At 47.1% G+C, this 21641-nt stretch overlaps 1 protein-coding gene across 1 annotated transcript in view; it reads right to left on the bottom strand.

Moving 5' to 3' along the window:
* Positions 1 to 21641, bottom strand: part of LOC144104910 (ATP-binding cassette sub-family C member 3-like) — a 59425-nt gene that overhangs the window by 19889 nt on the left and 17895 nt on the right. The window contains exons 10-19 of the mRNA XM_077638142.1: positions 20128 to 20382; positions 18573 to 18776; positions 16113 to 16259; positions 12389 to 12473; positions 11945 to 12138; positions 11203 to 11379; positions 10215 to 10382; positions 5491 to 5735; positions 4413 to 4611; positions 775 to 991 (exon numbers count right to left, since the gene is read on the bottom strand). Coding sequence (XP_077494268.1) covers positions 775 to 991; positions 4413 to 4611; positions 5491 to 5735; positions 10215 to 10382; positions 11203 to 11379; positions 11945 to 12138; positions 12389 to 12473; positions 16113 to 16259; positions 18573 to 18776; positions 20128 to 20382 — 1891 coding nt within the window. The remainder of the gene's footprint in view (positions 1 to 774; positions 992 to 4412; positions 4612 to 5490; positions 5736 to 10214; positions 10383 to 11202; positions 11380 to 11944; positions 12139 to 12388; positions 12474 to 16112; positions 16260 to 18572; positions 18777 to 20127; positions 20383 to 21641) is intronic.

The raw sequence follows: 21641 nt of genomic DNA, 5'->3' as shown, positions 1-21641 counted from the left end.
GGCACCTGGGTGTGTGCATACTACGTTGATAGGGAGCAACAGGTTGCACACCCCTCCGGCCGGCCTCTGCATCTTTTCCCACATTGAAGCTTTTTCACCTGAGGGGGCATCAGGTTTTATTAAAACAGAACCGAACTATGAGCAACTGACAAGCCTTGTTCTTCACTGGTTACACTATGCTTCATTTCAAGGAGGGAATAGGAGCTCAAGTGCCGATAATGCTTCAGTAAGAATCACGCATGTCGAATCAAATCAAACTTGCAGACTGTTTAGCACCGTTGAATGGTTGCAGAGCGAAAAAACGTTTATGGCAAGAGAAATAACATCTCTCGAATAGGAGCCCTTGGTGCACTCAGGACCCTCGGTATGTCATGCAGGAGTCGATCCGGAGCGTAAAAAGGACTTAGTTCTCGATGAAGCCAAAAAGCACCCACTATTCCCATAAGATGATTAATGAAATTTGGGTCAGATGCGTGTACATGACACTGCGATTAATAAAGTTAGGATGCCCTTTGAAAGTAAAACCCTTGTTAACTTCAGCCATGTCAAAAATTGAAGAGGTTAGTTCCCCAACAACCACACTTATTGGTCTCAAGGTTACTTGTTCTCATGCTCCTTTCCATGGCTCAATTCTCTGCACTGGATTAAATTTGAGCTTTTAATAACCCTTCGACTAAGATCCCGCTGAACACACTATCGCGCCGGCAACGATGCTATGCATCCCAGCTGTCAGTGCCTCAACTAGCAATCACGGCGTGTAGCAGGAGCACTCACTTTCCATGGTGCCGTACAAGGCGTACATTCCGAGACGGAAGTTTCGCTGCTCCGGATCGGTGGCCAGCACAGGGTCGAGCGCGTCGTTGCTCCACAGGCTGAGCCAGTAGCTGCCCATAATGTTGAAGGCGTGCGAGAAGACGTACGAAACGAAGGTGACCACCGTCATCCACTTGCCCATGGCCTTGATGTATGCTAGGTACACCCACCACTTGACCTGCACGCAGCGAATGGAAGAGCACAACACTGTCACCGCACCTACGGCTCCCGCTCGTGCAAGTTTAGCTCTCATCGCATTGATGAAAACAACCTTGCGCCAGGTACACAGTGGCAAAGATGCCTGGAACTTGTACAAAGTGTGCTCTTCACATGACAAACTCTCTTTCGGGCTCTGTTTGGTGCAAGAGGAGCCCGAAGCAGGCAATGTGCTGCGTGCATCATTCTTGGGAAGTGTATTCGCGTTGTTGAATTTCGAAATAGAGGACACTCGGTTGGGTATAGGACGCATGACCGCGAGGTCAAAAGCAGAGTGCCAAGACCACTGATCGGCCATCTTGCCAAATGACCCTTCGGTGACCCCTGATTTGATGTCTGATGGGCTTCATCGCGAGCAACGAAAATATCTTTTGTGATCATAATGAGCGATTTATTCACCTTCCGTAAACTTCTGTACGGAAAGATTTTAGCTTTACGGTTTATATTTAACAAATATGGTTAATTTCACTCGACTTCAAAGTTACGTCAGCTTGCAAACCTTCCCAATTCAGAAATAAGGATGTAGTATGACAGGCTGAAATTTATTATAAACAACGGAATAAAAATCAACAGCGGCAACTATTTTGACATTCTCACTAATGAAACCTCTACACGCTACCACCATGTATATTCAGTCTTCAGTAACCCGTAACGATGCATTTAAGTACACTTTCCTAGAACTATTAAGGAATGGAACGTGCTTCCCGACTCACTAGTGAAGTCCGATTCCCTGAATGCTTTTTTGAATAATTTAGACAGCGTTATATATTCCGCAAGTTCAGTGTTCTAACCAATTTGTGCTTTTCACTTATTGTTTTTCTGTGTATAGCATTGTCCTTCCAATATATTTAAGCGCGCTTGAGCTTCGCATTGTGTCTGTGTGTGCCATGGTGTGCTGTATAGATTGCATACATTTCTGCTGTGCTGTGTAATCAGTGCGAACTCATACGTATAACTGCATACTTGAGTTATCCAGCGCGATCACTTGTTTGTATGCTTTCGCGTTAGCCCTATTCGATTTGTTGGAATTGCTTGCTTTTCCTTTTCTTGTGTGGTTTCCACTCCTGTAACAACCCTTCTACAGGGCTGACAGTATCAGTAAAATAAAAAAGAAGTGACTATTTTCTCAGACGTACCACATGCCTGGCGGGTGTGAGTTCTATCTTCATTAAAAACGGCACTGATGGGCCAACAGTCGTTGCTTTAATCATGCGCCAAGAATTCGGTGCAGATTGCATAGTGTGGGGAGGAAAATTCTGTCTTCGAAGGTGCAACTTGTTTGAGCCGGCATTTATGTCGTTTTGCCCGTGGTTTAAGTGAAAACGAAGAGACTTAAGTGCAACAGTACTATGAACACGAAATAACTGAGGTGGCACGGTAGATGATGCGCACAGATCCTGTGTGATGACGAGTATTTTACTTGTGTTAAGCCCGAAAGCTGCCTAGAAACAAATTTATTATAATGGTTGCTCTCAATGGGTGTTTTTCACCAGAATTTAGGCTAGTTTTATCTCGTAAAAGTGCACGAAGTAGTTCGCCGAGATTTCTCGGGATCGGCAGCTTTAATATCAGAATTCCTTCCTTCGAGGCAGACGTAAGCAGAGGCCTCGCTCTGACAGAAAAACAGAATCAGGTGCGTAGAAGTGAGGACGATGGCTGTTGCCCCCTACCATCTCTTTAAGGGTATGCCTACTCCATGGCACACATGACCACTAATCACTCATTGACCAGCCTCTTCAGTGGACAAAGGTCGAGTACATTCGCTGGCAGTTGGTGCACATCGATTTTGGGATGAAGGCCAAGAGCCTGTAGCGACATTGTAATGCTCAAAAACATATCGTCGTGATGTTTTCAAAGCATAACGTTCATTTATTAGCGCAAATAGAAAAATTGCTGGAAATTAAAAGGAATGAATCGCGGGAATAATATGTAATAAAAAAATGACGGTCGTTTCGCACAGAATTAGCCCAAATCCGAATTAGGTGTGTTGGCTCTGTGTGGTCATTGTTTTTCATTGTCTATCGCCCACCTGCCACCCGAGTCAAGTGTCCTCGTGACGTAATCACAACCTTAAAGGTGTGCAGGTGGGCAGCCTTCCACAGAGAAGGTTTCAGACAAGCATACAAACGCACAACGGCTAAATGCGGGGAATGACCACTACAAATTATAGCGCAATGAAATATTAATAGAGAAAAATTCTAATAAATGAGCCTTCTTGATTTTCTGTTTTGTGCGAAGGAATACACATTTCTGCACCCGTGCCCAAAAGGGAAGCCCATTGGAAAGCAACCCCAGAGGAAAGTGACGACAGGACTGCAGATAGTGTGTTCTGTAATATCTGGTTCCGCACAAGAAGTTGCGCGCAGGGGACACCGTCAGACAAGGTCTGTGGAGGTAGAAACCCAATTGCGGAATTCGACAATGTAGCTGCGTGAAATAGACTTCAAGCATGCGAGATCATCTTCCTTCCTCAGGGTATACGAATGCGCCGTCGTATGTCCTTTCCGCCTTTGTGTTTTTGCGCTCTTTGTTGTAATGTACACGAATGTGCTTGCTACCAGGAAAGGAAGTGGGTGCGTATTCAGCGAATCAAGCATCATACTGCGGACGCTAGCTAAAGTAATGTTCTCACAGGTTGGTAAGAGAACCATAATGACAGGGCCGCTAAGTGAAGTCTTCGCCAAGGTGTTAGCAGCGTCCTTTAAACGTAGTCGACTATGTTCAGGCGCCCAAAACTAAACCCATTCAACGCCCGCGCGGTGCAACCAGAAACTTAAACATCCGAAAAGCCTGAAACATAGAGATGTGGTTAGCGATTAATACATCAGGATATTATTACTGTAGAAAGGAAGGTTTCCAATTTACGCAGGGCAAGGCCGCTGCTGAAATTTTGCCAAATAAACAGGCGTGCGGAAGACCACAGGAAAGAAATTGCGCACGCCTGCTCTTCATGGCACCGGGAAACGTCGGTCGCAATTAGAGCTTAATTACTGAAGGCGCACGAGGAATCTCCCAATGAATTGCTAGGCAAAGGTAGTGTAACTTTTTGCTTAAGTGAAAAGATCTCATCGAAAACATCTTAAAGCGATGTTGGCGAATGACGCGTCCTTGATCTTGTGGCTCCAGCATGCATATTACGAGGACGGTAACTACGACTGACGTTTTCACGGCGCTACGCAACTTTGTCGATAGCCAGGAATATATATCAAAGCACCACCACTATGCGTTCTCACAGAACCTTCGTTCCTACCTGGAAGCTCGCAGCTGCAGACAGTAAGGCTTGCAGCGCATTCTAACGTAGGTCTGCTGGGTTAAATACATGGGCGCCAGCCAATGCCCCTTCCCTGGATGGAGCTCGCCGCAAAGTGACCGTCGAAACTCACCGAGCCCACTTGGGCGCTTTCCTCTTCCGTCAACTTGGCCCCGGATGCAATCGGTGCCTTCTCCGGCTTCTCAGGTTTCCCCTTACTCTGGCCGGGTTTCTCGACTGCGCTGCGGGACGAAGACGTGCGGCGCCGTCTAGCGCGCCGCTCGGTGTCCGACGTGGAGTCACTCTCGTTTGCGCTCAACCTGGAGAACTGCCTGCATTGCACGAACGTTCACAAGTTATTCCGGCAGGCGGCACATACTAGACAAATGCAACTCGACTCGCAAAGCAGATTGACTAATGAATCGTTCCGTTTCGATTACTGCGATTGGTGGGTCTCACTTTATTTTAGTGCGCTAGCACTAGGGCCTTTGTGATCCGTACGCTATCTGGAAGTGCTGGATGCCAATCATCCGGGTGGAAAATGGGCCACCCAGGTCACGTGACCTTATGACGTCGAGACAACCTGCCGTCCGGTTTGCAGGCGAACTGCCCACCGTGGCAAGTGGCACTTCAGTTAATGATTAGGCACGCGTGGTTCCTCAGGATAAGGAATTGGATCTCACAAGCCCCACCAATTGTAGTACCGGTTGTCGCAGGGCAGTGGCGCATCTCTTAACCACTGCACAACTGCGCCAGAAGTGGTGTGAGGGCTCCAAGAATGACCGATTCTACTGCAGTGCAAGTCTGAAATTACGGAATATCACGCAAGCTTACATCTTATTAAATATCAGCCAAGGTAAGCCAGTTCAAATCAAGAAAACCCATACAAGTCAACATAAGTCATGCTATGCATGGGCTTACCGTGCTAGTGCACGATAATTCGTGATTAGCCCAAAGCTAAACCGCCCGCCATGTACTCGACTACTCGACGCCTGCTATAGCGAGTCATCTGCGTGCATTTAAGTCCGGCATAGACTATGCGGACGCTCAGTGTGCAAGTGAGCATGAGAAAATAACATTATCTCTACAATGCTAGCCTAGCATTGACGGGTTCGCAAAACCTGTTCCCAGGATAGAAACATAGCCAGACCGCCAGTAAACCGCTGTTTGAGATAATTTAGCAAATGCTTCCGCTGCATGGGCGCGCACACCTGGCCAGCTCTGTGGAAGCGCCGACTTGGGAGACGATCTCCCCAAGTAGTTGCATGTCCTCATCTGAGACGCCCTCGGTCTCTTCGCCTTCCTGAAGGAACTGCACCAGGAAGTCGGAGAAGGCGCCACCTCGCGTCAGCAGCTCGTCGTAGGTGCCCACGTCGCTGATCTTGCCGCCGCCCAGCACGAGCACCATGTCCACTTGGGGCAACACGGCCAGCCGGTGGGTCACCAGGATGCGGGTCTGCGTGCGGGCAACGCACGCTGCTCATTCCAGCATCGGTAAGCACAGCGCAGGAGGTGCCAAGGTAGAACCACAGGGAGCCTCTCGACAGTAATTGCACAGTTATAAGAGTATACAATGTCAGTCGCGTTAAGAGTGGGCTTTCAATCGTGTTCATAAACGTTCTGGAAATGATGACCACAGTGCAGGAGCTTCAGAGGTGACACCTCAGGGGACCATCTGCTAGTAATAGCATAAACCAAATGCCGAGTATTATGGTGAAATAAGTAGCGTCAAATCATGCACACCACAAGAAATATCGAAGACAAGATACAAGCGCTTGCGTCTCGTCTTTGTTATTTCTTGTGATGTGCATGGTCTGAGGCTAATTGTTTTCACCTATTCAAGCATGCACCAACCAAACCAAAAAGAGGTGTTAATGCCGATTATTATGCGGGTTAGTAGCAAGCCATGAGCGGAAATGTGTGCATAAGATGAGGAACATATCTAAATCACAGCAAAAAGAATACATTGCGCCCATGGTTAAAGAGCTGAACCTCGTTGCGGAATCAAAGAATGCACTCTAATTCAGGACACATATTTGTGAGAAGATGCCTAGCCACTAACAAACCTTCGCAAAAAACAACACAATAATGGAAGAACAGTGCCCTGAGTGAACGAAATATGAGCAAGAGTTTTCGTCATCAGAGAGCTTACTAAATTACGAAAAAACAAATGATTTATTTTCACGGAAATGGGTAATGAACTTCAGAAAGTGTAGGCTACTAAAATCAGTTTCTACTCGGTGATTATAAGAAGCGTCTATAGTAGAGGAAGAAAAAACTGTCCAAATACTTACACAAGCAGTGCATAGAAAGATGTGCACGGTGCCAGCTGCACCGGCCTAAAAAATATCTACGGGCAGTTCGAGCAACATGCAAGGTGCAAATCAGATGAAATTGAGTTGTGCTCTAAGGAGCCGCGTCTATTAAATTACTGAGGTTTCAAAGGTGGCTTGTTGGTTGTAAATTATGAAGGCATGAGGCGCACTGTACAATGTCCTAGCATAAACAAGGCGACAAAACACGCAATGTAACGCGCGACAGCTGGCGGAAGGAAGTGTGGCGGATCGCGCTGGTTGGTGCATGTGAGTCATTTCGGAAACGCGACGAATTTGGCACGGACATAGGAAGACAGACAAGGAGAAGCCCTGCTTCCAACTGATTTATTCCTCGAAACATGCCTTTTATGCACGTCCCCAGGACTAGAGTGACAATATCAGCAAAAAAAAAAGAAAAAAACACGCGATTTATTACTACGCTACAGACAGTACGCAAGCTCTTTTTGTCGAGAATAGCATCACTTCCAAGTGATGCTATTCTCTGTGCTTCGATGATTTCTCGTGTCCGTCCAGATCGACTTCCAATGATCATTCTCCGCAGCAGCCTGACTACGCACACAGCATGGCGGAGGCTTCTTTCATCTCGCCAATTAACCCTGTCCTGTGCGAGATGCGGCCACGTTATCCCCGAAAACTTATGCGTAATCTCAAACACCCACCAATTTTCTGTCACATCCGGCAACGTGTGCCTTCTCTTGTAATCCAGTGAGTTACCCGCAACGAACGCCAGTTATCCTGCCTTAAATCGCCCATTTCTTCCTCTTGATTTTGACTAGGATGTCATCACGCGTGTTTCCGGTGATTCACTCTGTCCTCTTCCTATCGTTTTCCTTTCAATAGCTCAACCTTTTTCGTTAGCCTTCACGTTTCTGCCATATACGTGAGTACCCGTAAGTTAGTACAATGTAACGGCACTCATTATGAAACGGGACACAGTCGCGACGCTTTCTGTAGTGAATGGCCAGAAAACCACCTGTCTAATTTCTCGTATTGACATCCTCGAGCAGTCGTTGCTGACACAACGCCCAGTCTTTCCGAAATACTTCTTGCCAAAAGCCAGGGGAAGCAACGGACAACGCAGTCTTCGCACTCTACGCATGTGGCTTGGTGTTTGTGTGAAACTGATTATAAGGAACCACAGCCAGCCTGAAAATACATTCTGCTAAGGAATCCGGCACAACCTGGACACATTTCTTATTGTGTAAATAGTTTGTACATATTACTTCTCCCCTATCCTCTCTTCCTGTCCCCTCACCTCTTTCATTTCATTTCTCCATTCTGCCTGCTATCCCTTATTTCCGCTGCCGCAGCTCAGGTGCTTCAGTATCGATGGCAGATGCCAGGGCTAGCAAAAATCTTTTCCTTCCTTTTTACTATTATTTTTAATAAAACCACTACCACCACCACCTAAGGAATCCGGCAAGGGCACAGGGTAGCCTGCTAGGCAGACACATAGGACCACACAATGGCGGCAAGATTTCAAAGCGAAAGCCTTTAATGGCTCATACTTGTGGCCATGACCTTGTCCCGTCTGAAGTCATGTCACAGCGATGGCTAAATTAACTGGGTAAAACAATCCTAATCATAAGCTGAATGATGGAAATAGAGGCGCGGCGCAAAACAGCGTCCGCCGACGCTGGCTTGATCAGCAGATATCGGAAGTGCACATGAAATCCCAGTGATGTCTTCACTGGTTGATCTCAATGTGGTGGCAGTATTCCCCAATACATTTACCAAAATCTTGAGCAACCGTTCTTCATACTGCATTCATGAGTGGCGTCTTAGAATTTCTCATTGCATATAGCTTACATGTTTTAGCCAAGTTGGAGGCTAGCTTGCGACAGTGGTTCGGTGCACGCACATATATATGCATGCACCTTCAGTTGCATGCTTTAAGGCGCGGTTGAGGTGTCCACCGAGATGTCGAGATCAGAGCTACTGCGCCCTTTCCTTTCCTGAAAAACTTTTCCTTGCCTCAAAACACGTTTTTGCATTCCTTCACTCCCCGCCGCGGTGCCTCAGTGGTTAGGGCGCTCGACTACTGATCCGGAGTTCCCGGGTTCGAACCCGACCGCGGCGGCTGCGTTTTTATGGAGGAAAAACGCTATGGCGCCCGTGTGCTGTGCGATGTCAGTGCACGTTAAAGATCCCCAGGTGGTCGGAATTATTCCGGAGCCCTCCACTACGGACCTATTTGTTCCTCTTTTCTTTCACTCTCTCCTTTATCCCTTCCCTTACGGCGCGGTTCAGGTGTCCAACGATATATGAGACAGATACTGCGCCATTTCCTTTCCACCAAAAACCAATTATTATTATTCCTTCACGCAAGCACACTAATGCACCTGCGCTTCAGGCTACTGCGCATGTGTGTGACGTCATTTAGTGGCGCCACCATCATTCGAGAGGAGCGCTCCCCAGGCAATCTTGCCAGATGCCTCCTGAACGCCGATCAGGAAGGATGCCCCTAAATGCTCTCCTGTGTCTCCGGCAACCAAGCGTGCGCGCGCTTATGAACAACAGCGACACAAGCAGAAATAATGTGCTAAAGGCTTTCGCCTCACCGCACTTTAGGTCCACAAAGTTCCCCTCTATTTTTTTTCCAGCTCGGTTTAGCAAAGTGCGACTACTCCTCGCGAGAAATCGGGATCAACGAAAGAAACAATAGCATCACTTGGGACCAACTTCGTCAGATCACCGCCCAGCTGATTATGAAGAAAAGAGCTTCAATACAGCCTAGTAATCTATGACGTGCCTTTGCTGATTCTGTCATTGCCGTCTTGAGGAATCTCATAAAACGAGTCTTGGTTTCGCTGTTGTTGCAAATGGGTCGCAAGCCCCAAGGGTAGCGTTGGCCTGGCGGCCTGGGGCACAGCTGGAAACATCCGAAGGTCCTGGCAAAGGATGAGTCGACTGCCAACAGAAGAACTTGTTTATTCTAGCATCGCAAAAGAGCAGCCGGTCAGGGCGACCACGTTACTCGACGGAAGAAATCGAAGTCTCTTCTTGGCGTCCGGGGCAGCTGCCTTTATACCCTCGGAGTCGAGGGCAAGAAGGAACGGCTCGGGATGAGGCGCACGAGACGGCGACGCACGGACATGTTGAAACGTGACGTGACGCGTCCGCCGGGCCGGCGCCGGTCAGACCTCCTCGCCTCCCAGTTGGGGAGCTCCTCTCCCCGGCTGCCGCGCTTTGACAAGCATGGGCACCAACATGCACACACACACACGAAGACACGTGGCATTGAAACCTGCCTGGACGCGCTTGGCGGGAGGCGTTGCGGCAGCACTGAACGGGCCCAAAATGACCGCCACTTTGAACGAAGCCCCGGCGTCCGTTGCATCCGCGCCGGCTATACCGCGCGTCGTAGGCGAAACGTAACGCTGTACAGTTCAGCTGGAAGCAGCGATCGTCCTTTGTCGCCTTGTGTCCGTGTCAGATCTGTGTCGCTTCCGAAACTACGAACTTTTCGCGGAAATGCACAAGATGTCGCAGCAAAACTGACCTTATTAGTCCACAGTGAAAGTGGCAGATTTCTATTCCAAAGATGACCATACCCTGCAAAGATGACCATACCCTGCACCGTGACTGCCTCCGCATACCTTCTTTCTGAGGAGTCCCTTAGGACCGATGACTTTGTCGAAGATGTGCTTCCCCACGTGCGAGTCGACAGCGCTGAGCGGGTCGTCGAAGAAGTAGATGTCCGAGCCACTGTAGACAGCCCTGGCGAGGCTGATGCGCTGCTTCTGGCCGCCACTCAGGTTAATGCCCTGCATGGGTGAGGAATTTCAAGGGCCACAATGCCACTAGACACCTTTGTATTTCAATACCCCAGTGTTACCGAATAATGGTCAATACCGAAATATTAGCTCTTTGCGACAGTACAGAGACTGTGCTTACGCAATGGATTTGAAGAAGTGCTGATACACTTTTGCCCATGCATTGGCACACCCATTCACAAGCATTGACAAACTGACTCACAAGCGTTGGCCCACTTAATCCAAGCATGCCTAAGAGATTGCATTTTATTTGGTTGGCTTGTGAGCCTTTAAGGCCTGCTTTCCATCATTTTGTCACGTTTTCAAAAAGACTAATTTTATGGAAAGTCACGAGTGCAGAAATATCGTGCACAGACTTGAAGCGGCAAGTTGGTCTGATACCTAAGAAGCTAGTTGATGACTCCCATCTCACGGTTTATGGGTAATACTTATCAGATTTGAAAAACGAATAAACACTGCAAATATTCGCGGCATTATTAGCCACCAGAATGTAAAACACACTCCGTGCACAACACAAGTACTTTCACTGAGCATTCACAATTAAGTACGATGCAACGCCATGTACCCTATCAGTAATAAAGGTCACACTAAGTCTAGTGCAGCGGATATTGAAGCCATGTCCGCATTCGCAGCGTAAGACGAAAACCTCGCCATCCGTACAGTACCGAGAAGCTACTGAATAAAGAACACCTGGAGACCGAATTCCTTGGGATAGGGCTAAGGATGACTGTTTGGGAGACTCACATTTCAGCATTCTCATCTGGGGACGTATTTTTCGTTTAGTCGCATTTTTTCACAAGGGATATGTCACCTTCTCTCCAACCTCCGTGTCGTCACCGCCGGGTAGGATGTCCAAGTCTTGCTTGAGAGCGCAGGCCTCTATCACCTGCTCGTAACGCTCGCGGTCGAACGGCTGGCCAAAAGTGATGTTGCTTCTCACGCTGGCGTTCTGGATCCACGCTTGCTGTGGACAGTAGGCGACGGAACCCTGGACGCGCAGGTATGTGTTAACTGAAGTATATATACTGCTGAAGATCTTCGCTTTTGCCTGGGTGCCCGTTTCAGTGTCACTATTTCAACGACACGAGGCACGCAAACGCGATTTTATTCATGCAAGCCAAAGATGATACTTTCTCTGCATGACCTCTTTTACGCCGGTCCTCCTTTAGAACTTTTGAGATGCACTGCATGCCAAAAAGAGCGAGGGCGTACTTCCAAATCAGTTTGAACGACCTTGATATTGGGACAGGAAAGCCAGCCGAAGCCTTTTCGTGACGCAAATAAATAAATACAGCATTTCGAGTCCCATATTTGCATGTAAGACAGCAAAATACTTTCGGGAAAGTTTACATGATACAAGATTTGCTGATGTCACATGGGCGGCCATAGAGAATTTATCACCAGAAATATCAGCTAATAATGAAACTCATACCTTCATGTGAAAGACGTTTTTTTTGTTTTCATCAGCCAATATACATAAGCTCATCGTATTTAATAAAGCAAGGTGTCTTAAGTAATCCAGCTGAACAAACCTACCATTTGTGTTCACTTACATTAATGCTAACCGACCCCTTGAGCTTGACCATGTCGCCAAGGAATGCAGAAAGCATTGATGACTTCCCGCACCCAACCGAACCAACGATGGCCATTAAAGCACCCTTGGGGACGCTGATGTTCAGGTCATGTAAATCGCCTTGGGAGTCTTTAGACCATGCGAAGCTGGCATCTTTCATCACCAACGGGTCACCTGCAACAAGAGCGATCATTGATTATAAGAAAAGGTTAAAGCGCGCAATTCTACAACTGCTCTTGAGGCTCGACCCCTTCATTGCTGTGGAACCTGTTGCGGAAAGCTCACCGACCTATATTTTTAGCTTAATTACACCTATTGTGGGAACAAAGAATTTCAGCGCCGGCTACGCGGGAAAGATCACCATTTTGGGCCATTTTGGGTATTCGTGCAGGATTTATACGTCAATTAAGTGAGGCGTACAAACCTTCCCCGGTGTTGTGTTCCACGGCGTTCGGGTCCAGCTCATCTGACCGGAGGTACTTGTTGATACGCCCCAGCGAGACGAAGAACTGCAAAACAAAGGCTCGTTAATTAATAAATGGTAAACCGTTACTACGCTATGTCGGCGGGGTAGTGTAATTAAAACGTGTCAGCAGCAGTTGTGACGTTCTCAGAAGAGTTAGGATCAAACGCATGGGTGTAATTGATATAGGATGATGTGAGGATGCTGCGCCTAAAAAAAATGTCAGTAGGGTTATTAATTAATCAGAGCCAAAAATGTGGAAAAACGTCGAAATAGCGCGGTCATCGATATAGTGAGAGGATGCGAAAATAACCGTGGAGAGCAAAATATTTGTTAAAAGAATAGCAAAGGAGTGAAAATAAAGTTTTGAAATGAATTGAAGTGTGTTTGATGAGTGATAATTAATAGAACGAAACTTATTGGCATAGAATGATTCATTAGAAGCAAAAGTCGTTGGATGGTCGAATAGGCTGGACTGGGATATTGTAGGTGGACGGGAAAGCAGCCAAATTGGAAAAACCGAAATGTGTGATTGAGGTGAAACGGGGTTAATCAGAGTGAACGCGATTGAGGGGATTAATTAAGGAAAATGAGAAAATGTTATTCTAATCGATAACCATAATCAATGATAACGATTAATTGATAGAAAATATTTGCAACTGGCTAATTAATGTGCAAAATAATGTCAGTGTGAAGTCTAGGAATACTGAGATAACTAAAGTGACGAATTACGTTTGTGATTAAGTAATATTAAATTAAAACGTATAAGCACTTGTAGGATTGGTAGAAATGTGGCGGCATTTAATCAAAGCGGTTACCAGGGTGACGCTTGACGTGTCGTTGGTGGCGTCACCGTGACGTCAGAGGGAAGCGCTTGCGGCATCTCTGTGGCCGCCGCGCCAACGCAGCTGCCATAGCAACACGTGACGTCATGCGTGCGCCTTGAAATGGGGTCACCGTGACGTCAGAATCGCAGCGCTGGCAGACAAGGACACAGACGACAGGCACAAAATTGCGCTAATTTTGCGCGTGTGCGTGCGTGTGCGCGTGCGCGCGTGTGCGCGTGTATGCATGTCATCTGTGTACTCGACTGCCAGCACTGCGATTCCATAATGTTCGACAACCAACTAGCCCAGCAACATAACCTGCACACGTCATCGTGACGTCAGAGGCGACGAGTAAAGCAAAGAGGCGACTAGTGCCGAGGAGGCATCAGTGCTTTCGCATTTTCCCAATGTGGGCCACCGCAGTGATCTGAAACGTTTTTAAAAAATGTTCTCAACGTTCATTCTGACGACAAAACCCGGTTGAATAATGCGAGTAAGTATGACTTGCACAGGGACTGCCCAAAACAACCATTCTTGGTACCCTTCGCCAGTCTCGCGGCGGCAAACCGGCCATACCAACACATTTCTTACATTGTTTTGATCGCATCGATGGCTAATCCGTGAACTTCGCTACGGTAATCTGTCTTCTGCTGTATATATCTTCAAGTATTTACTCTTTCATCGCGCACAACCGAGAAATGTGATGTGGTCCACGGTAATCTTCAATAGGCTGATTTATATCGGGTTCGGGTGAAACTGTTTGCGAAACAGAATGCGCCAATATGTTCAACGCAGCCTTTTCTTCCGTGTTTACTAATGAAACAGATCCGACACTTCCTCCAAACGCCCCAGTTATTCAAGATACTATGCCTTCTCTTACATTTTCTCCAGCAAGAATTTCGTCATTAATTGAAAACATTAAACTTTCATCCTCTGCAGGAACTGATAATATCAACGCTAAAATGCTGATTAATACCAAAGATATATGTTCATCTCTGTTGTGCTTGTTATACGCTCAGTCACTCTTCACAGGTCAACTGCCCATAGACTGGAAAATTGGGAAAATCGTTCCAGTCTACAAATCAGGTAACAAGAACTCGCCACTTAATTACCGTCCCATCTCTCTAACTAGTATTCCCTGCAAAATCATGGAACACGTCATCTATACCCATATCATGGCATTCCTTGATTCGAACAACTTTTTTCAACCTGCTCAGCACGGGTTTCGCCGGGGTTATTCCTGCGAGACCCAACTTGCTACGTTCATTCACGATCTGCATGCTAACCTTGATGGTAATCTACAGACTGACATCGTATTTTTAGATTTTGCAAAAGCCTTTGATAAAGTACCCCATAAACGCCTGCTGATAAAACTTTCCCAATTAAATTTGCACCCTCATAATTTGAAGTGGATTGAAGAGTTTTTAACTAATCATTCGCAGTTTGTCTCCGTTAACAATAAGAACTCTAACTCACTCCTAGTAACGTTGGGCGTTCCACAGGGATCTGTGCTTGGCCCACTACTGTTTCTCATATACGTTAATGATCTGCCTTCAAACGTAACGTCTAACATACGCATGTTTGCTGACAACTGTGTACTTTATAGTGCTATTCTAACCACTGCTGACCAATATTCTCTTTAAAATGATCTCAATGCTGTTCAGGAGTGGTGCAATAAGTGGCTAATGAAGCTTAACCCACGTAAATGTAATCTTTTGCCCATCAGCCGCCGCCGTAATCCTCTAATTTTCTTACGAAATATCATTAGTTCCCGTACAACTAGTTCAGTCATACAAGTACCTAGGCATAACAATTTCTAGCGATCTTTCTTGGAGCTTGCATGTTACTAACATAATATCGTCAGCAAACAAGACACTAGGTTTCCTCAAGCGCCATCTTCACCATGCTCCAAAAAATGTAAAGTTATTAGCTTACAAATCATTCGTCAGGTCCAAACTAGAAGTTGCATCGCCCATTTGGAATCCTCATCAAGCTTACCTCATCAATGCCCTCGAATCTGTTCAAAATCGCACTGCTCGCTTCATTCGTTCATCGCACTCTTATGACATCAGCGTTTCCTCGTTAAAAACAGCACTCGGATTATCACCCTTATCGCTCCGCCGTCGCATCGCCAGCCTGTCTTTAGTTCACAAATTCTTCCACAGCCCTATGCACACCGCATTTTATATTCTTCCACCAGCATGCACATCTCATCGCACCAGCCATCACCTACAAGTTGCTCGTCCATGCTCACGCACCATCACTTTTTCTAATTCCTTCTTTCCTCGTGCAGACTGGAACGGCCTTCCAAACAACGTTGCCATTATCACTTGCCCAAGTATTTTCGCTGAAGATTTAAAAACTTTCCTGTCATTGTGAATCTGCGCTTTTAATTGTTGCCACCCCTTATGTAACACCCCTCTTTTGGGGCCTTTAAGGTAATAAAATGAAATGAAATGAAAGTGAATTTGCTAGGCATCCCTAGTAGGCGAAACAATTAGATATCTAATGCGACCACTGCCATTTCTCCTGCTCAGTTTATCCGGTCTTGTAGAGAGTCATGCGTTTCTTTAGAGGCGATAAAAACTGCATACTTCTCGGGTTTTTTTATTTCAACTAATTAAGCCCCAAGAGAAATTTCCGCACATTAAGCGAGTGCAAAAGTACGTTTTTTTTCACCTACTTTCTCTCACTACTCAGGGTTGCTGGCAACCACGTACATCACTTCTCTTCAGATAGAAGCGAAACAGCCTCGTAATCCTTCGTTTTTAAGGACATCTTAAAAACGCAGCTCTTTGCACCTCGGCTTACGCGAGCATGCAGGCGGCTGAGGAGTTGGCCCGTGTGCGCGCACTCACCATGGCAGTGAAGGTGATGAGCATGGGCAGGAAGGCCATGGGAACACGCAGGATGTTGAAGAGGGAGAGGGACACGAAAGCCTTGTTGGCGTCCAACACGTTCGCCGGGTCGATGGCAATGAACACGCCGAAGCTGGCAAGCGCCACCTGAAAGACGTCGGGTGAGCAGCTGAGTGGCGGAAACAGTTGTATCCAAGTGCCAAATTCAAAATTTTATGAACCCGTGAGTGCTCAGCGTGCACACACTTAGGGTGAAGCAATATTTCGTTGCACACGCACGTTAGTGCAATTCCTTTCCTTCGCTCTTGAGCTGTGCACCTCGACGTAAGCCGAGCATTCGTGCTTCTCGCTGGAACTGCAGTAGTTGGGGAGGAATGTATTCAAACCGTAAAACAGGCATAAGCAGAAAAAAAAACCGGCTGGACCAAGTGCGAATGTGGCCGAGAGCTCGTGTTGTACCGCTTTTTCTTTCTTTAATCTTAGCGCAAAACACCAGTGTTGTTTTACAGCTTTAAGAGCAGGTTTATGGTCTACACACCTGAGTAAATGCTTTCAAACCGCGGAAACCTGAATTACCGCCGCAACGAGTACCGCTGCTGTAACAAGCTAAAGTTCATAAAATATTTCCCAAAACAGGATTAGAACCACCACTGAACGAGCGACAGTTCAACGTGAATCCAAATTTATGCGACCGCAGGACTTGTGTCCCACAAGGTCTTTTTGGACGACAGATCAGTGAAGCGTAGAGTGAAGCACATGCAGTTTGGCATCTTCAATGGCAGTACTGATTCTAGATGAAGCATAACCATTGAGAGGCCCTTACCTGGCTTGAAAAGTTGGAGTAGCAAGAGAAGATTTATCTGGAGCACCCCCGTTTGTTTTCTGAGCGCAGAGCACCTGTCCCTTCGGTGCGCGAACAAGAGATCGTCACAGCGTGTTCACGGAAAGGCTTCCGCGCAGCTGCTGGCAACATGCTCCTCACCGCAGAGTATAATAATAATAATTGGTTTTGGGGGGAAAGGAAATGGCGCAGTATCTGTCTCATATATCGTTGGACACCTGAACCGCGCCGTAAGGGAAGGGAAGGGATAAAGGAGGGAGTGAAAGAACAAAGGAAGAAGAGGTGCCGTAGAGGAGGGCTCCGGAATAATTTCGACCACCTGGGGATCTTTACGTGCACTGACATCGCACAGCATACGGGCGCCTTAGCGTTTTTCCTCCATAAAAACGCAGCCGCCGCGGTCGGGTTCGAACCCGGGAACTCCGGATCAGTAGTCGAGCGCCCTAACCACTGAGCCACCGCGGCGGGGCCCGCAGAGTATGCAGAATGTTTTTTTGCCAAGAACTCGATACATCAAGGACACTTCTCACTTCCAGTCAATGTTCCCCCGAGAACAAAAAAAAACAGTAGGCTTGTCACATATATTAAGGACCCTAAATTAGATTTTAAAGGAAAGAGGTGTGAAGAAGACGACGTCCAAAGAATAAAGAGGAAGAAGAAGCATTCGGTGAGGTAGAAAGAGATGATTGGTGGAGAAGCATTTGGTGAGGTGGAGAGAGATGACTGGTGGAGAAAAAACAACGACAAGGCTTACGTGGACTAACACCGAGGCTATAAAAGGGCGAGTGAGGGCGAGGCGCGGGGGGAAACATCAGAGAAGCGGAGGCTCCGGCGGGTCAGGGGCACATCGGTTGGAAGAGAGCGACGCCGGCTACTACTCTGGTGAGCTCGCGTTCTACGGCATCGCATCGTGGACTTCCTGCCGTGCCTGAGCCCGTTCCCGAAAGTCAATGGAGGACGCTACCACCTGCTACGGTCAGGGGTGTCTCCAGAGCTGTTTCCACCCATCCGGGTGGCACCCCCAACGCCAAAAACAGCGGCATCACCTTAACGGGCGCTTGGACCAGGAGCTTGTACGACGCAGCCAGCGACGCCGCCAGCGACGCCAGCCCAAGCACGTCGAACGTCGCCTCGACGCCGGCTACTGGATCCATACAACGCCGCAGCCGCATCGAACCCGCCGTGAGCGCGAACGCCGACCACTAACAGTAGAATGCTAGTAGTAGACGCTGGTAGCAGTCTGCCCGGGTCGTGTGTATTTATAGTCCTGGTGTTTTGTGGTAGTTTTATTAGGTTTGTGTTCTAGTGTGTGTGTGTCACATAATGTGTATTAAATGTGCGTTTGTGTGGGTACACCTGTCGCCTAGTTCATTCTTTCGGTCCGAGTGTCTCCGTGGAGATCCGTGACAAGGCTGCATTTTTTAGAGTTGGCTTAACGCTTCGGCCGAGTCCATACCCCAGCCGATGTTTTGTATATACTCGACGAGATAATACGACGAAAAGAATGTTTGCGGGTGGTCGCCTCACTATCTGCAAGTGACAAAGTTCTCGTCAAGCCCTACTGTGAGTACTGCGGAAGCTGCGACCAGAAATGCGCCTATTCATCCAAACCTACTCACCAAGAAGGGGGCGCACGTGAACGCAAAGATGACGGCCGCGCTGAGGTAGGCCTGCACCTTCAGGGAGCTCATCTCGTCCGATCGTATGGACTGCACACGCTCCTGGAAGGACTTTTCCCACGCATACAGCTTCAGCACTTTGATGCCGCCTAAAATTTCGTTCATCAGCTTCAGACGCCTGTCCTTGTGCCTCATCAGTTGAACCTGCAGTACGGAAAAAAGGAAGATCGAGTGTTGGGCTTTTATTCTAATCTTTATTAATGACCTTAATGATACACGTGTCACATTCGCGTACGACTGCGTCATTTATGGTCTTATTAATAACAGCTCTGTCTGTCGTTGTGCATTGTGGTAAAATATGTAGAATCCTGGTTGCTCAAATGGTTAATGCGCTTAAGCACTAATAAAACGGCACTACATTATGCAGTAGGCAACGTCAACTGTTCGGTCAGATACATCGACATTTCGCTTTCAGACGAACTTCCATGATCTGCCCATGTATTGAAAACTTAATGAAGCCAAGCCCAAACCTGGGTCCGTCCGCCGAAAATTGAGAAATTTTAACCGGAGCACAGGCCAATTCTGACCTCAGTGGAGCACAAGTTCGGATATGCACAATCAGTTGAGGGCCCCCATGAGTACACTATCACCACCCTCGAATCTGTTCGGAAACACACAACCAGATTTTTCAGAACTACTGCGACACTCAAGCATCAGTGCACATAAATTTTCCGGGTCCCCTTACTTATCTTTTTCACGACTTTTCTCATGTACCTCTCAAATTTGAGTAATTAGCTCATTAGTAACGTGCTCATCTATCAAACTGAGTTAGAGATCCCAAAGCAGTTTGCCCTCCCCAACACCGATTAAACCTGATCTCCGCTCATTCTTCGTGAGAACACGAACTGCAAGATTCTGCTGGTTGACGCAACGCGCCACTCTAATCCACTTTACTTCAATGCTCCCATCCATTCCCAACTTTATTTTATGCCTCAGCTGATCCCTTATTTTGCCGAAGCATTTGATGTACTGATAAACAGATCTGACATGGCTTCGCCGAACAACATTCACGTCTTCTAGCAGCTACTACGATCACACGATCCAAGCGAATTACACAAGCTTGTCCCTCCATCCGACTACGAAAAGCGGTGACCAAGCGGTGGCTCCGAAACGTTTTTCAAATTCTCCTGAAAGTTAGTTGCATTTGCCTATGTTGCACGATTTGCTTCGCGGAAGGGCTCCAAAAAGAGCAAAATATAGCAACATTTATATAGTTAGCGGTTAATTTAGATGCTTTACAAGTTCAGGACGGAGAATAAGTGTGCCGGAGAATTTGCCTCTTGAGCGAGATCTCAAGCTAGACTAGGCGGCTTAGGTTTTCAGTGAGATCGCATCTTTCTCTGCCACCAAAATGAAACCGACTATATAAGACTTTCAGACTTCCCAAGTCTGCACGTTCGGGTCATGTTCAGCCACTCCTTACTGAAGACCTTACTTAGTGCTCCTTCCATTCCCGACAATATGCGCCGAATTATAGAGAAACACGGAAACCTACCTGGTACTTTCTGATGTATGCTGTAACCACACCGTTGATGGGAAGCAAGATGATCATTACTCCAAGGCCACCCAATGTGGCTATGCCCAGCTGTCCCCATAGCAGCCAGATGGCAAGGCCGATCTGCAGGGGAGTGATCCAGATGAGGTTGAACACTTGGATATAGTCCATCACTCTCTGGGTGTCCACTGACATGAGGTTGACAATTTCTCCCGTCGTGAATTGACCCCTAGCGACGCTGGAGAGAACCAATGCCTGCAAAACAATCATGGGGCGACACTGTCAGCATGAACGCACAAATTACGTAATAACTTGAACCACCATCTTTGTGTTCTGAAAAAGTAGCGAAAAGTTTTGGAAATAAAAAATTAATACATTATTTGCTGCTAGAGCAAATACGCTGCAATCATAGTTTGGTACTTATTGCTTTAGGTATACACAATGAAACGCTGCGGTGATCAAATAACTAAACAGAACAAAGGTAACTGGAAACGATACGCAAAGATACTGGCGCTTACTTTAGAAGGTAAATCTTTACTAAACACTCAAGACACCTTGAATACTTAAATTTAACCCCACATAGGGCACTCATTGTGGGTAATAAATAAATAAATAAATAAATATATATATATATATATATATATATATATATATATATATATATATATATATCTGAAGGCGACGCCAGGGTGGGCGCCTCCGTATTGATTTCTACCACCTGGGGCGCCCACGGAAACCTTGGTACACAACAGTTCTCATTTATCGGTTTATGGGGGTTTACTGACCCATCGCGACTCAAGCTAAGAAGGACACCGTAGTGAAGGGCTCGAAATTTCGACCACCTGGTGTTCTTTAACGTGCCCTGACATCGCACAGTACAGGGCCTCTAGAATTCCAGCTCCATCGAAATTCTACCGCCACGCCCGGGATCAAACCCACGCCTATTCGCGTCAGCAGCCGAGCGCCATAACCACTGAGCCTCCGCGGCAGCTAGTTCTCGTTTAGCCTCCATCGAAGTAGAGCACTACGAAGCAGCACAACGCCGTAGCTGCCAAGCCGCTGTGATGAAGTAAAAATGCACGTTTAGGCTTGTTCCGTAAATCGTGCAATTCACGGAAAGTAGCGTAAACGTTGTCAAATCTCTGCCCCTTTCCTTCACAGCACTGTAAACGTGTACATCCACTTATACCACTACCGCACTCTATAACCTGTGCTGGCGTGCACTCTGCGGTTTCGGCCCAGCAAGGGCGCTCGTGCCTTGACCTGTGTTTTGAACCAAGTGAGAAGAGCTGCCAGCGCAGACGAGGAACACTATCGCCAAGTTCCACCGCTACAGCGGGAGGCGTTAAAGTAGCGGATAACGCGTTTGACTACGGATCCGAATATTCCAGGGTCAGATTACTTAATACCATTGATTTACGGCTGCGTGTAGGGGACGCTCACGTGATCGCGGAGCACATGACCTGCCAAAAACAGCTCTCACTGTAATATAACTTCTTTGTGCAGTGTAATTC

The sequence above is a fragment of the Amblyomma americanum genome, chromosome 9, assembly GCF_052857255.1.
Source record: "Amblyomma americanum isolate KBUSLIRL-KWMA chromosome 9, ASM5285725v1, whole genome shotgun sequence".
NCBI lineage: Eukaryota > Metazoa > Arthropoda > Arachnida > Ixodida > Ixodidae > Amblyomma > Amblyomma americanum.
The sequence above is the reverse complement of the archived record's forward strand: the minus strand, read 5'-3'. Positions and strand labels throughout refer to the sequence as shown.